Here is an 18,288-nt window from a genome sequence, read left to right on the forward strand (position 1 = left end):
TCGCATTAAGCATGGGGATGAATGGAAGACGGCGTTTAATACTCCGGAGGGACATTTTGAGTACCTGCTGATGCCTTTTGGGCTCACTATTGCCCCTTCTGTCTTCCAGTGCTTCATGAACGATATTTTCCGAGATTTTGTCGATAAATTTTTGATTATCTATCTGGATGATATTTTGATCTTCTCCAAGGATTGGGATTCTCATGTGGAACATATTCGGACTGTGTTCCGGATCTTGAGGGAGAATTCCCTGTATGTCAAGGGATCTAAATGCCTTTTTGGAGTACAGAGGATTTCTTTTTTGGGATTTATTTTGTCCCCATCAACTATTGAAATGGACCCGGCCAAGGTACAGGCCATTCACGATTGGGTTCAGCCCACTTCTTTGAAGGCCCTCCAGAAGTTTTTGGGTTTTGCTAATTTTTATCGGAAATTTATAGCAAAATTTTCTAGTATTGCCAAGCCATTGACTGATTTGACTAAAAAGGGTGCTGATGTGTTAAATTGGTCTCCGGAGGCTGTTTCTTCCTTTCAGGAGTTGAAGCGAAGATTCACCTCCGCCCCTGTTTTGCGGCAACCTGATGTCTCACTTCCATTCCAGGTAGAGGTGGATGCTTCTGAGATTGGTGCAGGAGCTGTTTTGTCCCAAAAGGATCCTGTAACATCTAAAATGAATCCCTGAACGTAACTATGATGTGGGGAATAGGGAACTGTTGGCCATGAAATGGGCATTTGAGGAGTGGAGACATTGGTTGGAGGGAGCTAAGCATCAAGTCGTGGTCCTCACTGACCACAAGAATTTGATTTACCTAGAGTCGGCTAAGCGCTTGAACCCTAGACAGGCTAGGTGGGCCTTGTTTTTTACACATTTTGATTTTGTGGTTTCTTTTCTTCCTGGAACAAAGAATGTCAAGGCAGACGCCCTCTCTAGGAGCTTCCTTGCTGATTCTCCTGTGGTGACCAAGCCTGCTACCATCTTAGGCGAAGGGGTAGTTCTTTCTGCCATCTCGCCCGATTTGAGACGTGCTCTGGAAGAGTTCCAGGAGGACAAACCTGAGCGTTGTCCCAGTGGAAAGTTGTATGTTCCTGACCAGTGGAAGAAGAGAGTGATGTCTGAAGTTCATTGCTCTGCTTTGGCTGGTCATCCAGGTATTTTTGGTACTAGAGATCTGGTGAGTCGTTTTTTTTGGTGGCCCTCCTTGTCTCGTGATGTCAGGAATTTTGTGCAGTCCTGAGGGACGTGCTCCCGGTCTAAATCGTGTTCTCGCTCTAGTGGGTTGTTGATGCCTTTGCCTGTCCCCAAGAGGCCATGGACCCATATTTCAATGGATTTCATCTCTGATATGCCTGTCTCTCAGAGGATGACTGTTATTTGGGTGATTTGTGATAGGTTCTCTAAGATGGTTCATCTTGTACCACTCCCTAAGTTGCCGTCTTCCTCTGAGTTGGTGCCCCTGTTTTTACAACAGGTGGTTCGTTTGCACGGGATTCCTGAGAACATTGTATCTGACAGAGGAGTGCAGTTTGTGTCTAGATTTTGGAGAACTTTCTCTTCCAGGCTGGGAATTCAGTTGTCCTTCTCCTCTGCTTTTCACCCTCAGACCAATGGGCAGACAGAGAGAACAAACCAGACCTTGGAGTCATATTTGAGATGTTTTATTTCTGCTGATCAGGATGATTGGGTTTCATTTTTGCCCTTGGCCGAATTTGCTTTGAATAATAGAGCTAGTTCTGCCACTTTGATGTCACCTTTTTTTTGTAACTTTGGGTTTCATCCTCGATTTTCTTCAGGGCAGGTGGAGCCCTCTGCCTGCCCAGGTGTTGACACTGTGGTGGAGAGAATGCACCAGATCTGGGACCAAGTGGTGGATAAGTTATCTCTCTCCCAGGAGAAGGCCCAGCGGTTTTCCAACCGACATAGGACCATTGGTCCCCAGTTTAAGGTTGGTGATATGGTGTGGTTATCATCAAAAAATATTGCTATGAAGGTGGCTTCTCCTAAGTTTAAGCCTAGATTTATTGGACCTTACAAGATTGTGGAGATTATTAATCCGGTCTCTTTTCGTTTGGCTCTTCCTGTCACATTTAAAATTCATAATGTGTTCCATAAATCTTTGTTGAAGAGGTTTGTTGAACATGTTGTTCCGGGGGTGGCACCTCCAGACCCTGTATTGGTTGAAGGTAACATGGAGTATGAGGTAGAGAAAGTACTGGATTCCCGTCTGGCTAGACGGAGACTCCAGTATTTGGTTAAGTGGAAGGGTTATGGTCAGGAGGATAATTCCTGGGTCTCCGCCTCTGATATTCATGCCAAACGATTGGTGCGTGCCTTTCATCGGGCTCACCCTGATCGCCCTGGTGGCATAGTTGAGGGTTCGGTGACCCCTCCTCAAGGGGGAGGTACTGTTGTGAGTTCATTTTCCCCTTCATTACTGAGGCCCGAGGAACTCCCTCTTCTGGTAAAGAAAGGTAGTGAGCCTGATTGTCAAACACCTGAGGCTGATGATTGTGACAGGCTGAGTGGAGTTACGGACTGGATGTAATGCTGCCGACGCCCTTCTGCACTGCGGGTGATTTCTCTGTGGGATCCTTGGAGACCAGTCTGAATTCCTGCTCCTCCAAAGCTAAGTTTGCTGCTCGGCCTTTTGCTTTTGTGCTTTGACTTTGTTTTTGCTTTGTTTTTCTGGATTTCTGCCATTCCCTGCTGGGGTGTGCTGAATTCATTTAGCTCTGTCTTCTGAAAATACCTGAGTGCTGATTCAGTTTTTGAAGCCTAGCTGCTTCAGGGCCTTTTTCATATCAGCTGGTTGGCTTATGTCTTTGATAGGGTTTTGGCAGATTGCAGACAGCAGCCTTCCTGTCCTTTCCTATCTAGGTAGTTTTGGGCCCCGTCTTTGCTCAGTCTATCTTTCTGTCTGTGTTAGTATTTTCATCTTGCTTCACCGTCATTATACGTTGGGGGCTGCCTATTGCTTTGGGGTCTGCTCTGGGGCAGTTTAGATTTCCCCTTTCTTTCTTTAGGCCTATGTATTTCTCCGGCTGTGATCGAGGGGTCTAGGGCATCGTAGGAACCCCCCACGGCTACTGCTAGTTGTGTTGATAGGTTCAGGGTTCTGCAATCTGATAGTTGCCAACTTCTCTGGTTTTCTGGACTTAGCTTGTATTTCTGCTTTTGCCTCCTACGGTGACTCATTCATAACAGTAAACCCTCTGACCGACGTGGAAGCCCCTGAAGTCGGTCCTGATGGTGTGGAGCTTACCACCGGTGAGAGGCCTGGAAGCACCCCTGCAGACCATGGCCCTGCAGGCTCATAGAGCAGCTCAGGTGCTGAACTTTGGAGGGCCCGCATCAGCACACATTCTGGGTGCCCATGTAAGGAGAAGGGGCGGCCGCCAAGATAAGCAGAGAGGTGCCTCTTCCAGAAACCGGACGAACTGTGGATGAGTGCAGGGGGCGGTGGAAGGAGGAGCAGAGGCCATCTTACCAGTGCCTGCGCTCCTCACTGACATTGCCTGCTCCCTGATCAGCCTGTGTACCTGCAGAGGCTAGGCCCGCATACTAAGATAAGCCAGAACGGAGGGCATCAGCATTTGGGACAATGCTGTCTGTGCAGGGCACGCCTCTATCAGGAGACGAGATCTCGGAGCAGCGATCTCAATCTGCGCATGTGCCACCTCTGGCGGCCATTTTCCCAGAGACCAAATTGACTCCCCAGGCGCAGATTGAGATCTCGGCAACGAGATCTTGGGAGACGAGATCTCGGAGTCTAAACTCAATCTGTGCATGCGCAGCCTCCAGCAGCGATTTTACCGAAGGCCACGGCATCGAGGCAATTGAAGTGCGGGCTTTCTGAAAATGTCACCGGAGCCCCCGGCACCACCGAGCACCGTCGCACAAGCCCCACCATCATCGCCCTGCAGCGTCGGACCAGGACCACGGGAAGAATCGCCTGACTCCTGCTGCCACCACGCTTATAGTCCGAAAAATACGGTACCATGCTCAATTTATAGTAAAACTGACCTGCAATATGATTCCCCAGGTCAGTACGAGTACGCAGATACCAAACATGTTTATTTTTTTTTTATTTAAGTAGTGAAAAAAAAAAAATCAGAATTTTGTCCAAAAGAATGTAGCTTTTGTCGCCATTTTCTACGACTCATAGCGCCTCCATGTTTCAAGATCTGGGGTTGGGTACAGATCTATTTTTTGTGCCTTGAGCTGATATTATTACTGATACCATTTTGGGGTAGATGCAATGTTTTGATCTTTTATTTATTTTTATTTTTTTTGCAATGTTGCAGTGACCAAAAAAAGGTCATTCTGTTTTTTTTATTTTTTTTTCCTGCGTTACCCCGTTTATGGATCAGATTAACTTATTGAATATTTTGATAGATCAAACATTTCTGAACGCCGCAATACCAAATATATGTATTTTTTTATATATTATTTTATTTTTAATGGGGTAAAAGGGTTTGATTTGAACTTGTGTTTTTTATATATTTTTTAAAATTTGTGTTTTTACTTTTTACCTTATTTAATAGTCTCCTTAGAAGACTTGAAGCTGCGCCTGCGCTATACAAAGCAGGGCTTCAGCACCGTTATGTATAGCAAAAATCACAATCTCCTATGAATGCCGGCTATGAGCTGACGTTCACAGGAAGATCGTGATGATAGGCACGGGGGGGTCTTTAGCTGAACTCCAGCTGTCGTGACATTCCATCGATGCCCTATGATCAAAGTGACGGGTGTGCCGATGGGCAGGATCAATGACGCGCCACCTGTCTGTGTGTGTAAAATGCTGCTGTCAGATCCACTCGGGGCTGTTAAATTAACCATCAAGTGCAAGGAAAGATGCGGCCTCAGTGTGTGATCCCGCATCAAAGGCTGTGATTGTACAGATCTGAAAAATCATGTCGCCGGTAATCAACTCGTTAAATCAGAATTAAGCAAGAGGGCGTAATATCAATAACATTATAACAAAATAATAAAACACGTATATATATAAATATATACTAGATATTTACTCCCTCTGAAAAAATAGATGGCAAACCATCCGGTATGACCGTGAGAACAAAGAACTACTGAGATTGGTGGAGACAGAAACTAGCAGGATTCAATTATAAAAAAATGGATAATAATAATAATGCTAATTTGAAAAATAGCCTTTATTAAAAAGTGGCACAAAAACATACATAATAAACGTGCATTATTTAAAAAGGCATGCGACCGCAGTTGAATATACATGGGATCATGTTTGCAGAAAATTAGCTTAATATTAAAATACATGAATCTTAGATGCCCATAAGATATAGGCTTAATTAAATATAACCAGGTAAATGGCCAGAAATAAACAAGAATATTAAATAAAATAAAACATAAAAAACCTTTTTGCATGAAAAGTATGAATTAGGCTGTGTGCCCACGTAGCGATTTTTAAGCGTTTTTGCCGCGATTTTCGGCGCGAAAACGTTTAAAAATCGTGCACAGAACGCCCCCCATGCATTCCTATGGCATTCCGCACATGCTGTGCTAATGCTGCGCTTTTTTCCGCAGTGGAATCGCAAAGAATTGCCGCAATTCCGCACCCATAGGAATGCATGAGAATCGCTGACTTCCCGCATATGGCTATGCCCACCATGCGCGAGGTTAAGCGTCTCATGTGCGGTTGGTACCCACGGTGTGGAGGAGAGGAGACTGTCCTCCAGGCCCTGGGTACCATACCCCTGTAAAAAAAGAATAAAAAATAAAAAATCGGGGTATATTTACCTTCCGGCGTCCCGCGCTGCATTCCTGGCCTAAGCGTTCCCAGTAATGCCTTGCGACAAGGTCCTGTAATGACGTAGTCTCGCGTGACTCTAGCGGTCTCGCGAGATCGCTATAGCAACGCGAGACTACCTCATCACAGGTCTCGCAACGCATTACTGGGAACGCTGAGGCCCGGGAATGCAGCGCGGGACGCCGGAAGGTAAATATACCCCGATTTTTTATTTTTTTTTATCATTTTTAACATCCTATCTTTTACTATTGATGCTGCATATGCGGCCTCAATAGTAAAAACCTGGTCACACTTGTCAAACACTATGTTTGACGAGTGTGACCAACCTGTCAATCACTTTCCAAGCGATGCTTCAAATCGCTTGGAAAGTGCTTGAATATCGCACGCGAAAATCGCTGCAAAATCGCGGACATAATCGCGGTGAAATCGCGCGGGGAAAAAACGCGCGATTTCTGGGAAGGAGTCCGGTTTTTGGTGTGCGTTTTAACACGCTACGTGGGCACATAGCCTTAAAGTGCAATTGTGCAACATAAATTATATCCACAAATAAACATGTGAAATCAATGTAAAATGGTTAAAAAATGCAAAAAAGTGTGAAGAGGGGACATATTTACCTGTAAGCCGTCTGTATGTAAATAATGCGGAATGCCTCAGTAACGCGCCCCGACGCGTTTCGGAATAAGTCTCCTTCGTCAGGGGTATAGCCTATACCCCAGCACGGTGGCTCAGTGGTTAGCCTTGCAGCGCTGGGGTCCTGGGTTCAAATCCCACCCATGACAACATCTGCAAGGATGCAAGGACGTTCTCCCCGTGTTTGTGTGGGTTTCCTCCCAAATTCCAAAGACATACTGATAGGGAATTTAGATTGTGAGCTCCATGGGGGATAGTGATGATAATGTGTGCAAACTGTAAAGCGCTGCGGAATATGTTAGCGCTATATAAAAATAAAGGTTATTATCTCAGTAGCTCTTTGTTCTCTCGCTAAATCAGAAAACTAAAGTGTTTTAAAATACTAATTTTCTGACATTTTGGGGTTTACAATCTCCAGCGACGGGTTCTCTAACAAAAAAATATATATATGTAGCCTAAGCGACTCTTCTTTGCTCACCTGTAGGAATCTCCTCCGTATATCGCTCCTCTCCGCAGACATCCACCTCTTCGATTTTTATTACGGATAGGAAATTATCATGGTTCAGATCTTCATCCTGATTGAAAAAGTATGAAATAAATATTGTAAAAGTCACGAGATACGGCAATTGCAGGCGCCTTGTGGAAAGTTTAAACACATTGGTTTTCCTTTGAGCCACACTCCATTGAATTGTATAGTCAAGCAAAGGTAAATATTTTGTCAATTATAAGTAACTTACCCCTTCGTGCACCCTGACGCAGCTGTATGTCACAGGGCGCGCATCTGTGGAGCAGGCTCAGGTGTTGGGCCTACACCATACCTGGCAGATGGGAGCTGTGTCAAACAGCCGGCATCTGATTATATCACAAGAGCCATTCAAGCTAAGCCTTCTTTGTGGCTGATTAACTATTTAAATACTGCTGGCAATCTCTGAGAACAGCATTTACTAACGCAATCAAGTCCTTTCAGAGAAGTAAAAAAAAGTCCAAAAAAACAAATGTTAAAAAGTTATTTTAAATCAGGCCCTCATTTCCATTTTTAAAATAAAAGATTATATATATAATAAAACATAATAATAGCATATCCGAAAAAGTCAGATCTATCAAAATAAAAAAATATTTAAACTGAGCACTGAATGCCCAAAAAATGTAAGATTTATGGTACAAGTCAGGTTGCTGAGCAAAAAATGAGTCCTCACACAGCTCGACCGTGGGAAAAATATACGGTAAATGGTACAGACTTTAGCAAATGGTAACACAAGACAATTTTTTTTTTTACAAAGTTCTGGAATATTTTTTTACCAATAAAGTATATAATAAAACTGTACAAGTCTGGTACTGCCATAATTGTATGGACCTGGAGAATCAGGTTTAGTGGACAATGAATATCTTAAAAACAAAACCTGAAACATTGCTAGAATTGCTATTTTTTTTTCCCCATTTTACAGTGGATTGTACGGCAACATAAACAGTGTCAATCAAAACTTATGGGGAAAATGTTGCCAAATGATCTATTTCAGATTAATAAAGTTCAAATACATAGTTTATGGGTAAGATAAAAACAATGCATAATATAATAAATCATGTGAAAAAGACTTGGGTATACTAATAGATCACAGACTGAATATGAGTCAACAGTGTGATGCAGCAGCAAAAAAGGCAAATGCAATTCTAGGATGTATTAACAGAAGCATACAGTCTAGATCACGTGAAGTCATTATTTCCCTCTACTCCTCTTTGGTCAGACCTCATCTGGAATATTGTGTCCAGTTTTGGGCACCACATTTTAAAAAAGACATCAACAAACTGGAGCAAGTTCAGAAAAGAGCGACCAGAATGGTGACCGGTCTACAATCTACAAACCCTGTCTTATGAGGAAAGGTTGCAGGATTTGGGAATGTTTAGTTTGCAAAAGACTGAGAGGAGACTTAATAGCTGTCTACAAATATCTAAAGGGCTGTCACATTGTAGAAGGATCAACTTTATTCTCATTTGCACAAGGAAAGACTAGAAGCAATGGGATGAAGCTGAATGGGAGGAGACACAGATTAGATATTAGAAAAAACTTTTTGACAGAGTGATCAATGAGTGGAACAGGCTGCCACGAGAAGTGGTGAGTTCTCCTTCAATGGAAGTCTTCAGACAGAGGCTGGACAGACATCTGACTGGGATGATTTAGCAAATCCTGCTTTGAGCAGGGGGTTGGACCAGATGGCCCAGGAGGTCCCTTTCAACTCTACGATTCTATGATTCTATCATGCTTTTCAAACATCAGAGCATTCTTAATCTTGGCATCAAAAATTAAGACTAAGCCACAAAAACTAAAATATGGCTGGTTCAGAAGCCGTTAGAAATATTGCTGCATTTTTTCAGTTCTCAGAATATGTGCCCCCTGTTTGTAGTTCAATTGTTGCCCTTGGATGGGACCATGAAACGTCGTTCTGTCTATGGTTGTGAATGAGCAGTGTACCCACCCCAATCTGCAACAGTTGGACATTTCTGCGCATGCGCAATTAAAGAAGTTACGCATGAAATCATGTACAACGATTGAGAGCAGAACTCCGGAACTAGGCAAGACTACGGTACTCGATTGCTTCCTCTATGCGCCCACTAACCAGAAGGAGATTTTCACCGAGTATGGGCTGAACCAGTGGAAATTGTACACGGTGTATAGCGAGTACACGCTCAGCTCATATTTATAATCCTAGAAATGAAGATTCATCAGGATTTTTAGAGTTTGGTTTGTGGAAAAATGCATAGTACTGAGATAGAACAAGACTGAAAACATCATACATCAAAAGGAAGATTTCATGAACTCTATCTCCATCTACCTGATCATTCTGTGGGAGAAGCCATCTCTCCGGTGTTGTCCTCTTACTGGATAGATCTGGAGGAAACACATACAGTGACAGAATTCATTCTTTACATACAGATAATTATAGGCCGTGTGGATTTAGTCGTGTCTATTACCTGGTGTGCGGGGCTGGGGAACCTCCATCATTAAGTCCTTGTATCGATCCTTGTGTCCTTCTAGATACTCCCACTCCTCCATGGAGAAGTAGACGGTGATGTCCTGACACCTTATAGGAACCTGACACATACAATGATACCGTCATCCCCCCCGACACCTTCATAGTGTCACTGTATAATGTCCCAGCATTTCCAGCAGTGTCACCTCTCCAGTCAGCAGCTCAATCATCTTGTAGATGAGTTCTAGGATCTTATGGTCATTGATGTCCTCGTCTATTCCGGGGTGCGGGGGAGACTCTATGATTGGGCTCGAGGTTCCTCCCCATCCTTCAGACAAAGTGAACTGACAGCGATCACTAGAGGTCTTCTTCACCACCGTGTAAGCCTGATTATGGGACGGCACAGTAATAAATATTGAATTGCTTGAAGAAGAAAAAGGTCGCACTCGTCGGGATAAATTATTTCTGCTTTATTGACACATGAATACCATGTCAAGTCGGGTAGTGACAACAAAGAGTGCGAATAGGCTGACAACGGCCGTTTCGCGCTGTTAGAGCGCTTCTAACAGCGCGAAACGGCCGTTGTCAGCCTATTCGCACTCTTTGTTGTCACTACCCGACTTGACATGGTATTCATGTGTCAATAAAGCAGAAATAATTTATCCCGATGAGTGCGACCTTTTTCTTCTTCAAGCAATTCAAGATTTGAGCACTACGAGGTCAAGCACCTGGGAACCACGGTGAATTCCTTCTGCCTGCCATACACAGCCAGCCTACACACGGTAACAGCAGTGCCGTCCGCTTACTCTCTCATTGAGATAACCGTAATAAATATCCCTACAGACATTTCCAGATTGGGAATTTGATTTGCATCTACCAGCCATTTTTTCTGGAAAAGGTTAAACAAAAACAAATGATCCCTCTCCCCTCCTGTTTCTGTAGAATCCCAAAATTCCTCTTCTGGTCTGCATTCTCCTTTTAGGCCTTGGCTTACATCATGATGTCAGACCATGCTTTGTTTCACGGGAGCTTTGAGCAGCACGCATCATGATGAAGAAGCGGGCATCAAGGCCTAGCCGATGGTGAAGAAGAGACCAGAGCGGAGTTGGGGTGAGGACATTTGAGAAAGAACACCGGGAAGCAGCAGGGATGAGGGACTATGATTTTCTTATTGTTTTTTTTAACTTGTTCCCAATCCATCCTTTTATTCTTTAGAATCTAGAGGCCTCATTTGATTCACCTACAATAAATTTGAATTTGTTGCCTGAATTCAAATTTTGTCCAATTTCCTCATCTCTAGTAACGTGACGTCACCAGAATCTCTCACCTCTCCAGTAAGATAGAAGAGGATCTCTAGGGTGAGGTTTAATATCGTCTCCGCCGTATCGTCCCGTTTCTTATTCATCCTCGATGGGTCAACGAGAAATATTCTCGTATGTAGAAATCAGCGGAGACGTTACTAATCTGTAGGAGCCTGAAAGGATAGAAAATGAAAATGTGCAAAACGGATCAAAATCCCATGGGGGGAAAAATACTGGAGATGGTGCAAATAAATGAGTAACTTTTGCCAGTAATAATTATTTAAGAGTAGTGTTGAGCGATACCATCCGATACCCTAAAATATCAGATCGGATGGTATCGGCCTGATATGAAAAAAGTATCGGGTAAAGCCGATTCCGATACCGGAAGTCCCATTCAAGTCTATGGGACTTCCGGTATCGGAATAAGAAAAACCCTTTTCTGTCCTTGTACAGCCTCTCAGGGGTGTGTACGGACCTTCCGGGGGTCTGTGCCGACAGCCCGGGGGTCTGTGCCGACTGCCCGGGGGTCTGTGTGGACTGCCGGGGGTCTGTACCGGCCTGCCGGGGGCTGTGCCGGCCTGCCGATGGTCTGTGCCGGCCTGCCGGTGGTCTGTACCGACTGTGCGGGGATCTGTGCAGGCTGCGGGGGTCTGTGCCGACTGTCCGGGGGTCTGTGCCGACTGTCCGGGGGTCTGTGCAGGCTGCGGGGGTCTGTGCCGACTGTCCGGGGGTCTGTGCCGACTGCCCGGGGAGCTGTGCCGGCCTGCCGGTGGTCTGTACCGGCTGTCCGGGGGTCTGTGCAGGCTGCGGGGGTCTGTGCAGGATCGTCCGATGGGACTACAAGTCCCATCGGGCGATGCCTGCTACCATGACGGTGATTGACACATTAGCCAATGATGGGACAGTAGTAGTCCCATCATCCAGCCTATGTGTTGAATGTACAAAAAAAAAAAAAACATACTACATGCTACATACATACTACATACATATATACTACATACTACATATATACTACATGCATGCTACATACATACTACATATATACTACATGCATGCAACATACATATATACTACATATATACCACATGCATGCAACATACATACTACATATATACCACATGCATGCAACATACATATATGCAACATATATACTACATGCAACATACATACAACATATATACTACATGCATGCAACATACATATATACTACATATATACTACATGCAACATGCATACTACATGCATGCAACATGCATACTACATATATACCACATATATACTACATGCATGCAACATCCATACTACATATATACTACATGCAACATCCATACTACATATATACCACATGCATGCAACATACATATATACAACATATATACTACATGCAACATACATACAACATGTATACTACATGCATGCAACATACATATATACTACATGCAACATGCATACTACATATATACTACATGCATGCAACATACATACAACATGTATACTACATGAATGCAACATGCATACTACATATATACAACATATATACTACATGCATGCAACATACATATATACTACATGCAACATACATACTACATGTATACAACATATTTACTACATGCATGCAACATACATATATGCAACATACATACTACATATATACTACATGCATGCAACATACATATATACTACATGCAACATACATACTACATGTATACAACATATATACTACATGCATGCAACATACATATATACAACATATATACTACATGCAACATACATACTACATATATACTACATGCATGCAACATACATACATACTACATATATACCACATGCATGCAACATGCATACTACATATATACCACATATATACTACATGCATGCAACATACATATATACTACATGCAACATGCATACTACATATATACTACATGCAACATACATACTACATATATACGACATATATACTACATGCATGCAACATACATATATACTACATATATACTACATGCAACATGCATACTACATATATACTACATGCATGCAACATACATACTACATATATACAACATATATACTACATGCATGCAACATACATACATACAACATGTATACTACATGCATGCAACATACATACTACATATATACAACATATATACTACATGCAACATACATACTACATACATGCAACATACATATATACTACATATATACTACATGCAACATACATACTACATATATACTACGTGCATGCAACTTACATATATACTACATGCAACATACATACTACATATATACTACATGCATGCAACATGCATACTACATATATACTACATTCATGCATACTACATATATACCACATGCATGCAACATACATATATACAATATATACTACATGCAACATACATATTACATATATACTACATGCATGCAACATACATACATACAACATGTATACTACATGCATGCAACATGCATACTACATATATACAACATATATACTACATGCATGCAACATACATATATACTACATATATACTACATGCAACATACATACTACATGTATACAACATATATACAACATATATACTACATGCATGCAACATACATATATACTACATATATACTACATATATACAACATATATACTACATGCATGCAACATACATATATACTACATATATACAACATATATACTACATGCATGCAACATACATGTATACTACATATATACAACATATATACTACATGCATGCAACATACATATATACTACATGCATACTACATATATACAACATATATACTACATGCATGCAACATACATACATACTACATATATACTACATGCAACATACATACTACATGTATACAACATATATACAACATATATACTACATGCATGCAACATGCATATATACTACATATATACTACATGCATGCTACATACATATATACTACATGCAACATACATACTACATGTATACAACATATATACTACATGCATGCAACATACATATATACAACATATATACTACATGCAACATACATACTACATATATACTACATGCATACTACATATATACCACATGCATGCAACATGCATACTACATATATACCACATATATACTACATGCATGCAACATACATATATACTACATGCAACATGCATACTACATATATACTACATGCAACATACATACTACATATATACGACATATATACTACATGCATGCAACATACATATATACTACATATATACTACATGCAACATGCATACTACATATATACTACATGCATGCAACATACATACTACATATATACAACATATATACTACATGCATGCAACATACATACATACAACATGTATACTACATGCATGCAACATACATACTACATATATACAACATATATACTACATGCAACATACATACTACATATATACTACATACATGCAACATACATATATACTACATATATACTACATGCAACATACATACTACATATATACTACATGCATGCAACATGCATACTACATATATACTACATGCATGCAACATACATACTACATATATACTACATACATGCAACATACATATATACTACATATATACTACATGCAACATACATACTACATATATACTACGTGCATGCAACATACATATATACTACATGCAACATACATACTACATATATACCACATGCATGCAACATACATATATACAACATATATACTACATGCAACATACATATTACATATATACTACATGCATGCAACATACATACATACAACATGTATACTACATGCATGCAACATGCATACTACATATATACAACATATATACTACATGCATGTAACATACATATATACTACATATATACTACATGCAACATACATACTACATGTATACAACATATATACAACATATATACTACATGCATGCAACATACATATATACTACATATATACTACATATATACAACATATATACTACATGCATGCAACATACATGTATACTACATATATACAACATATATACTACATGCAACATACATACTACATGTATACAACATATATACAACATATATACTACATGCATGCAACATATATACTACATATATACTACATGCATACTACATATATACTACATATATACTACATGCATGCAACATACATATATACAAATGGAGATTCAGTGGCGCTTGTGTATGAGTGTAATTCCAGCAGCAAACACTAAGACACCTGTCACAAGGGTGTCAAAGAAATAAGGTAAAATAACTAATAATATTAGTGTGCGCTTGGAACACTCAAAGAGGAGGGAAATCTAAATTGGGTGCTTATAGAAAAAAAAAAAAACCTCTTATAAGTGCTCTTTATGTAGCTGGATAATAGCGAGAAAATAGCAATTAGTAATAGTCAATTGTAAGACCTCAGAAGAAGTGCTTAAGGGAAAAAGAATATATATAGATGCTGGTGGCAATCTTAGTTCCAACCTGAACAATCACAAACTAAAAAGGCATGAGTGAGGGTAAAAACCTGAAATCACTGAGCAGGTTATATACTGCAGGGTAATTCTCCCCGATAGTAGCTTAAAAAAAAGAAAAAGTCAAAGTCAAATTGCAGCCTGTGAACGGCTGTGCAGAGTAGCCGCAATAGTAAATGCACGAGTCAGAGAGCGGTACCTGTAAAGATAATGCGATGCGAAGTCCTCACTCCAGTAAGCGGTGCAGGTTAAAATAGCGCTTTTTGCTCCAGCGCTTGGAAAAAGAGGGGGGGGGGTTTGTACATTGGGGTATAGACGAGTTACAGGGCCTGCTCCGGCCGGTGGCAGCCTCCTGTCAGTGTACCTCCAGCTGTGGAGCAGACGTGAGCGGCCTCTCGTGCTCCCGGCGTCTGTGAGCTGCTCCAGGTATACAGGACCTTCGTGATGTGAGTCAGCACTCTTTTTCCAAGCGCTGGAGCAAAAAGCGCTATTTTAACCTGCACCGCTTACTGGAGTGAGGACTTCGCATCGCATTATCTTTACAGGTACCGCTCTCTGACTTGTGCATTTACTATTGCGGCTACTCTGCACAGCCGTTCACAGGCTGCAATTTGACTTTGACTTTTTTTTTTTTTTTTTTTTAAGCTACTATCAGGGAGAATTACCCTGCAGTATATAACCTGCTCAGTGATTTCAGGTTTTTACCCTCACTCATGCCTTTTTAGTTTGTGATTGTTCAGGTTGGAACTAAGATTGCCACCAGCATCTATATATATTCTTTTTCCCTTAAGCACTTCTTCTGAGGTCTTACAATTGACTATTACTAATTGCTATTTTCTCTCTATTATCCAGCTACATAAAGAGCACTTATAAGAGGTTTTTTTTTCTATAACCACCCAATTTAGATTTCCCTCTTCTTTGAGTGTTCCAAGCGCACTCTAATATTATTAGTTATTATACATATATACAACATATATACTACATGCAACATGCATACTACATATACCACATATATACTACATGCATGCAACATACATATATACTACATGCAACATGCATACTACATATATACTACATGCATGCAACATACATACTACATATATGCAACATATATACTACATGCATGCAACATACATATATACTACATATATACTACATGCAACATACATACTACATATATACAACATATATACTACATGCATGCAACATACATATATACTACATACATGCAACATGCATACTACATATATACCACATATATACTACATGCATGCAACATCCATACTACATATATACTACATATATACTACATGCAACATGCATACTACATATACCACATATATACTACATGCATGCAACATACATATATACTACATGCAACATGCATACTACATATATACTACATGCATGCAACATACATACTACATATATGCAACATATATACTACATGCATGCAACATACATATATACTACATATATACTACATGCAACATACATACTACATATATACAACATATATACTACATGCATGCAACATACATATATACTACATGCATGCAACATGCATACTACATATATACCACATATATACTACATGCATGCAACATCCATACTACATATATACTACATATATACTACATGCAACATCCATACTACATATATACCACATGCATGCAACATACATATATACAACATATATACTACATGCAACATGCATACTACATATATACTACATGCATGCAACATACATACATACAACATGTATACTACATGAATGCAACATGCATACTACATATATACAACATATATACTACATGCATGCAACATACATATATACTACATGCAACATACATACTACATGTATACAACATATTTACTACATGCATGCAACATACATATATGCAACATACATACTACATATATACTACATGCATGCAACATACATATATATTACATGCAACATACATACTACATGTATACAACATATATACTACATGCATACAACATACATATATACAACATATATACTACATGCAACATACATACTACATATATACTACATGCATGCAACATATATACATACTACATATATACCACATGCATGCAACATGCATACTACATATATACCACATATATACTACATGCATGCAACATACATATATACTACATGCAACATGCATACTACATATATACTACATGCAACATACATACTACATATATACGACATATATACTACATGCATGCAACATATATACTACATATATACTACATGCAACATACATACTACATATATACAACATATATACTACATGCATGCAACATACATACATACAACATGTATACTACATGCATGCAACATACATATATACTACATGCAACATGCATACTAAATATATACTACATGCAACATGCATACTACATATATACTACATATATACTACATGCATGCAACATACATATATACTACATGCATACTACATATATACCACATGCATGCAACATATATACAACATATATACTACATGCATGCAACATATATACAACATATATACTACATGCAACATGCATACTACATATATACTACATGCATGCTACATACATACTACATATATACTACATGCATGCAACATACATATATACTACATGCATACTACATATATACCACATGCATGCAACATACATATATACAACATATATACTACATACTACATACATACTACATATATACTACATGCATGCAACATACATATATACTACATATATACCACATTCATGCAACATACATACTACATTTATACTACATGCATGCTACATACATACTACATACATACTACATATATACCACATGCATGCAACATACATATATGCAACATATATACTACATGCAACATACATACAACATATATACCACATATATACTACATGCATGCAACATCCATACTACATATATACCACATGCATGCAACATACATATATACAACATATATACTACATGCAACATACATACAACATGTATACTACATGCAACATGCATACGACATATATACTACATGCATGCAACATACATACTACATATATACTACATGCAACATGCATACTACATATATACTACATGAATGCAACATGCATACTACATATA

At 39.7% G+C, this 18,288-nt stretch overlaps 1 protein-coding gene across 1 annotated transcript in view; it reads right to left on the reverse strand.

Annotated features, from left to right (window-relative positions):
* LOC141056098 (uncharacterized) overlaps nucleotides 1-11,705 on the reverse strand; it is a 61,115-nt gene extending 49,410 nt beyond the window's left edge. Inside the window, exons 1-5 of the mRNA XM_073552753.1 lie at nucleotides 10,701-11,705; nucleotides 9,580-9,759; nucleotides 9,375-9,495; nucleotides 9,236-9,291; nucleotides 6,886-6,982 (exon numbers count right to left, since the gene is read on the reverse strand). Coding sequence (XP_073408854.1) covers nucleotides 6,886-6,982; nucleotides 9,236-9,291; nucleotides 9,375-9,495; nucleotides 9,580-9,759; nucleotides 10,701-10,778 — 532 coding nt within the window. The 5' untranslated portion in view covers nucleotides 10,779-11,705. The remainder of the gene's footprint in view (nucleotides 1-6,885; nucleotides 6,983-9,235; nucleotides 9,292-9,374; nucleotides 9,496-9,579; nucleotides 9,760-10,700) is intronic.
* Nucleotides 11,706-18,288: the final 6,583 nt, after the last annotated feature.

This window comes from Dendrobates tinctorius, unplaced genomic scaffold, assembly GCF_039654945.1.
Source record: "Dendrobates tinctorius isolate UK_male_01 unplaced genomic scaffold, ASM3965494v1 ptg000196l, whole genome shotgun sequence".
NCBI classification, from domain to species: domain Eukaryota; kingdom Metazoa; phylum Chordata; class Amphibia; order Anura; family Dendrobatidae; genus Dendrobates; species Dendrobates tinctorius.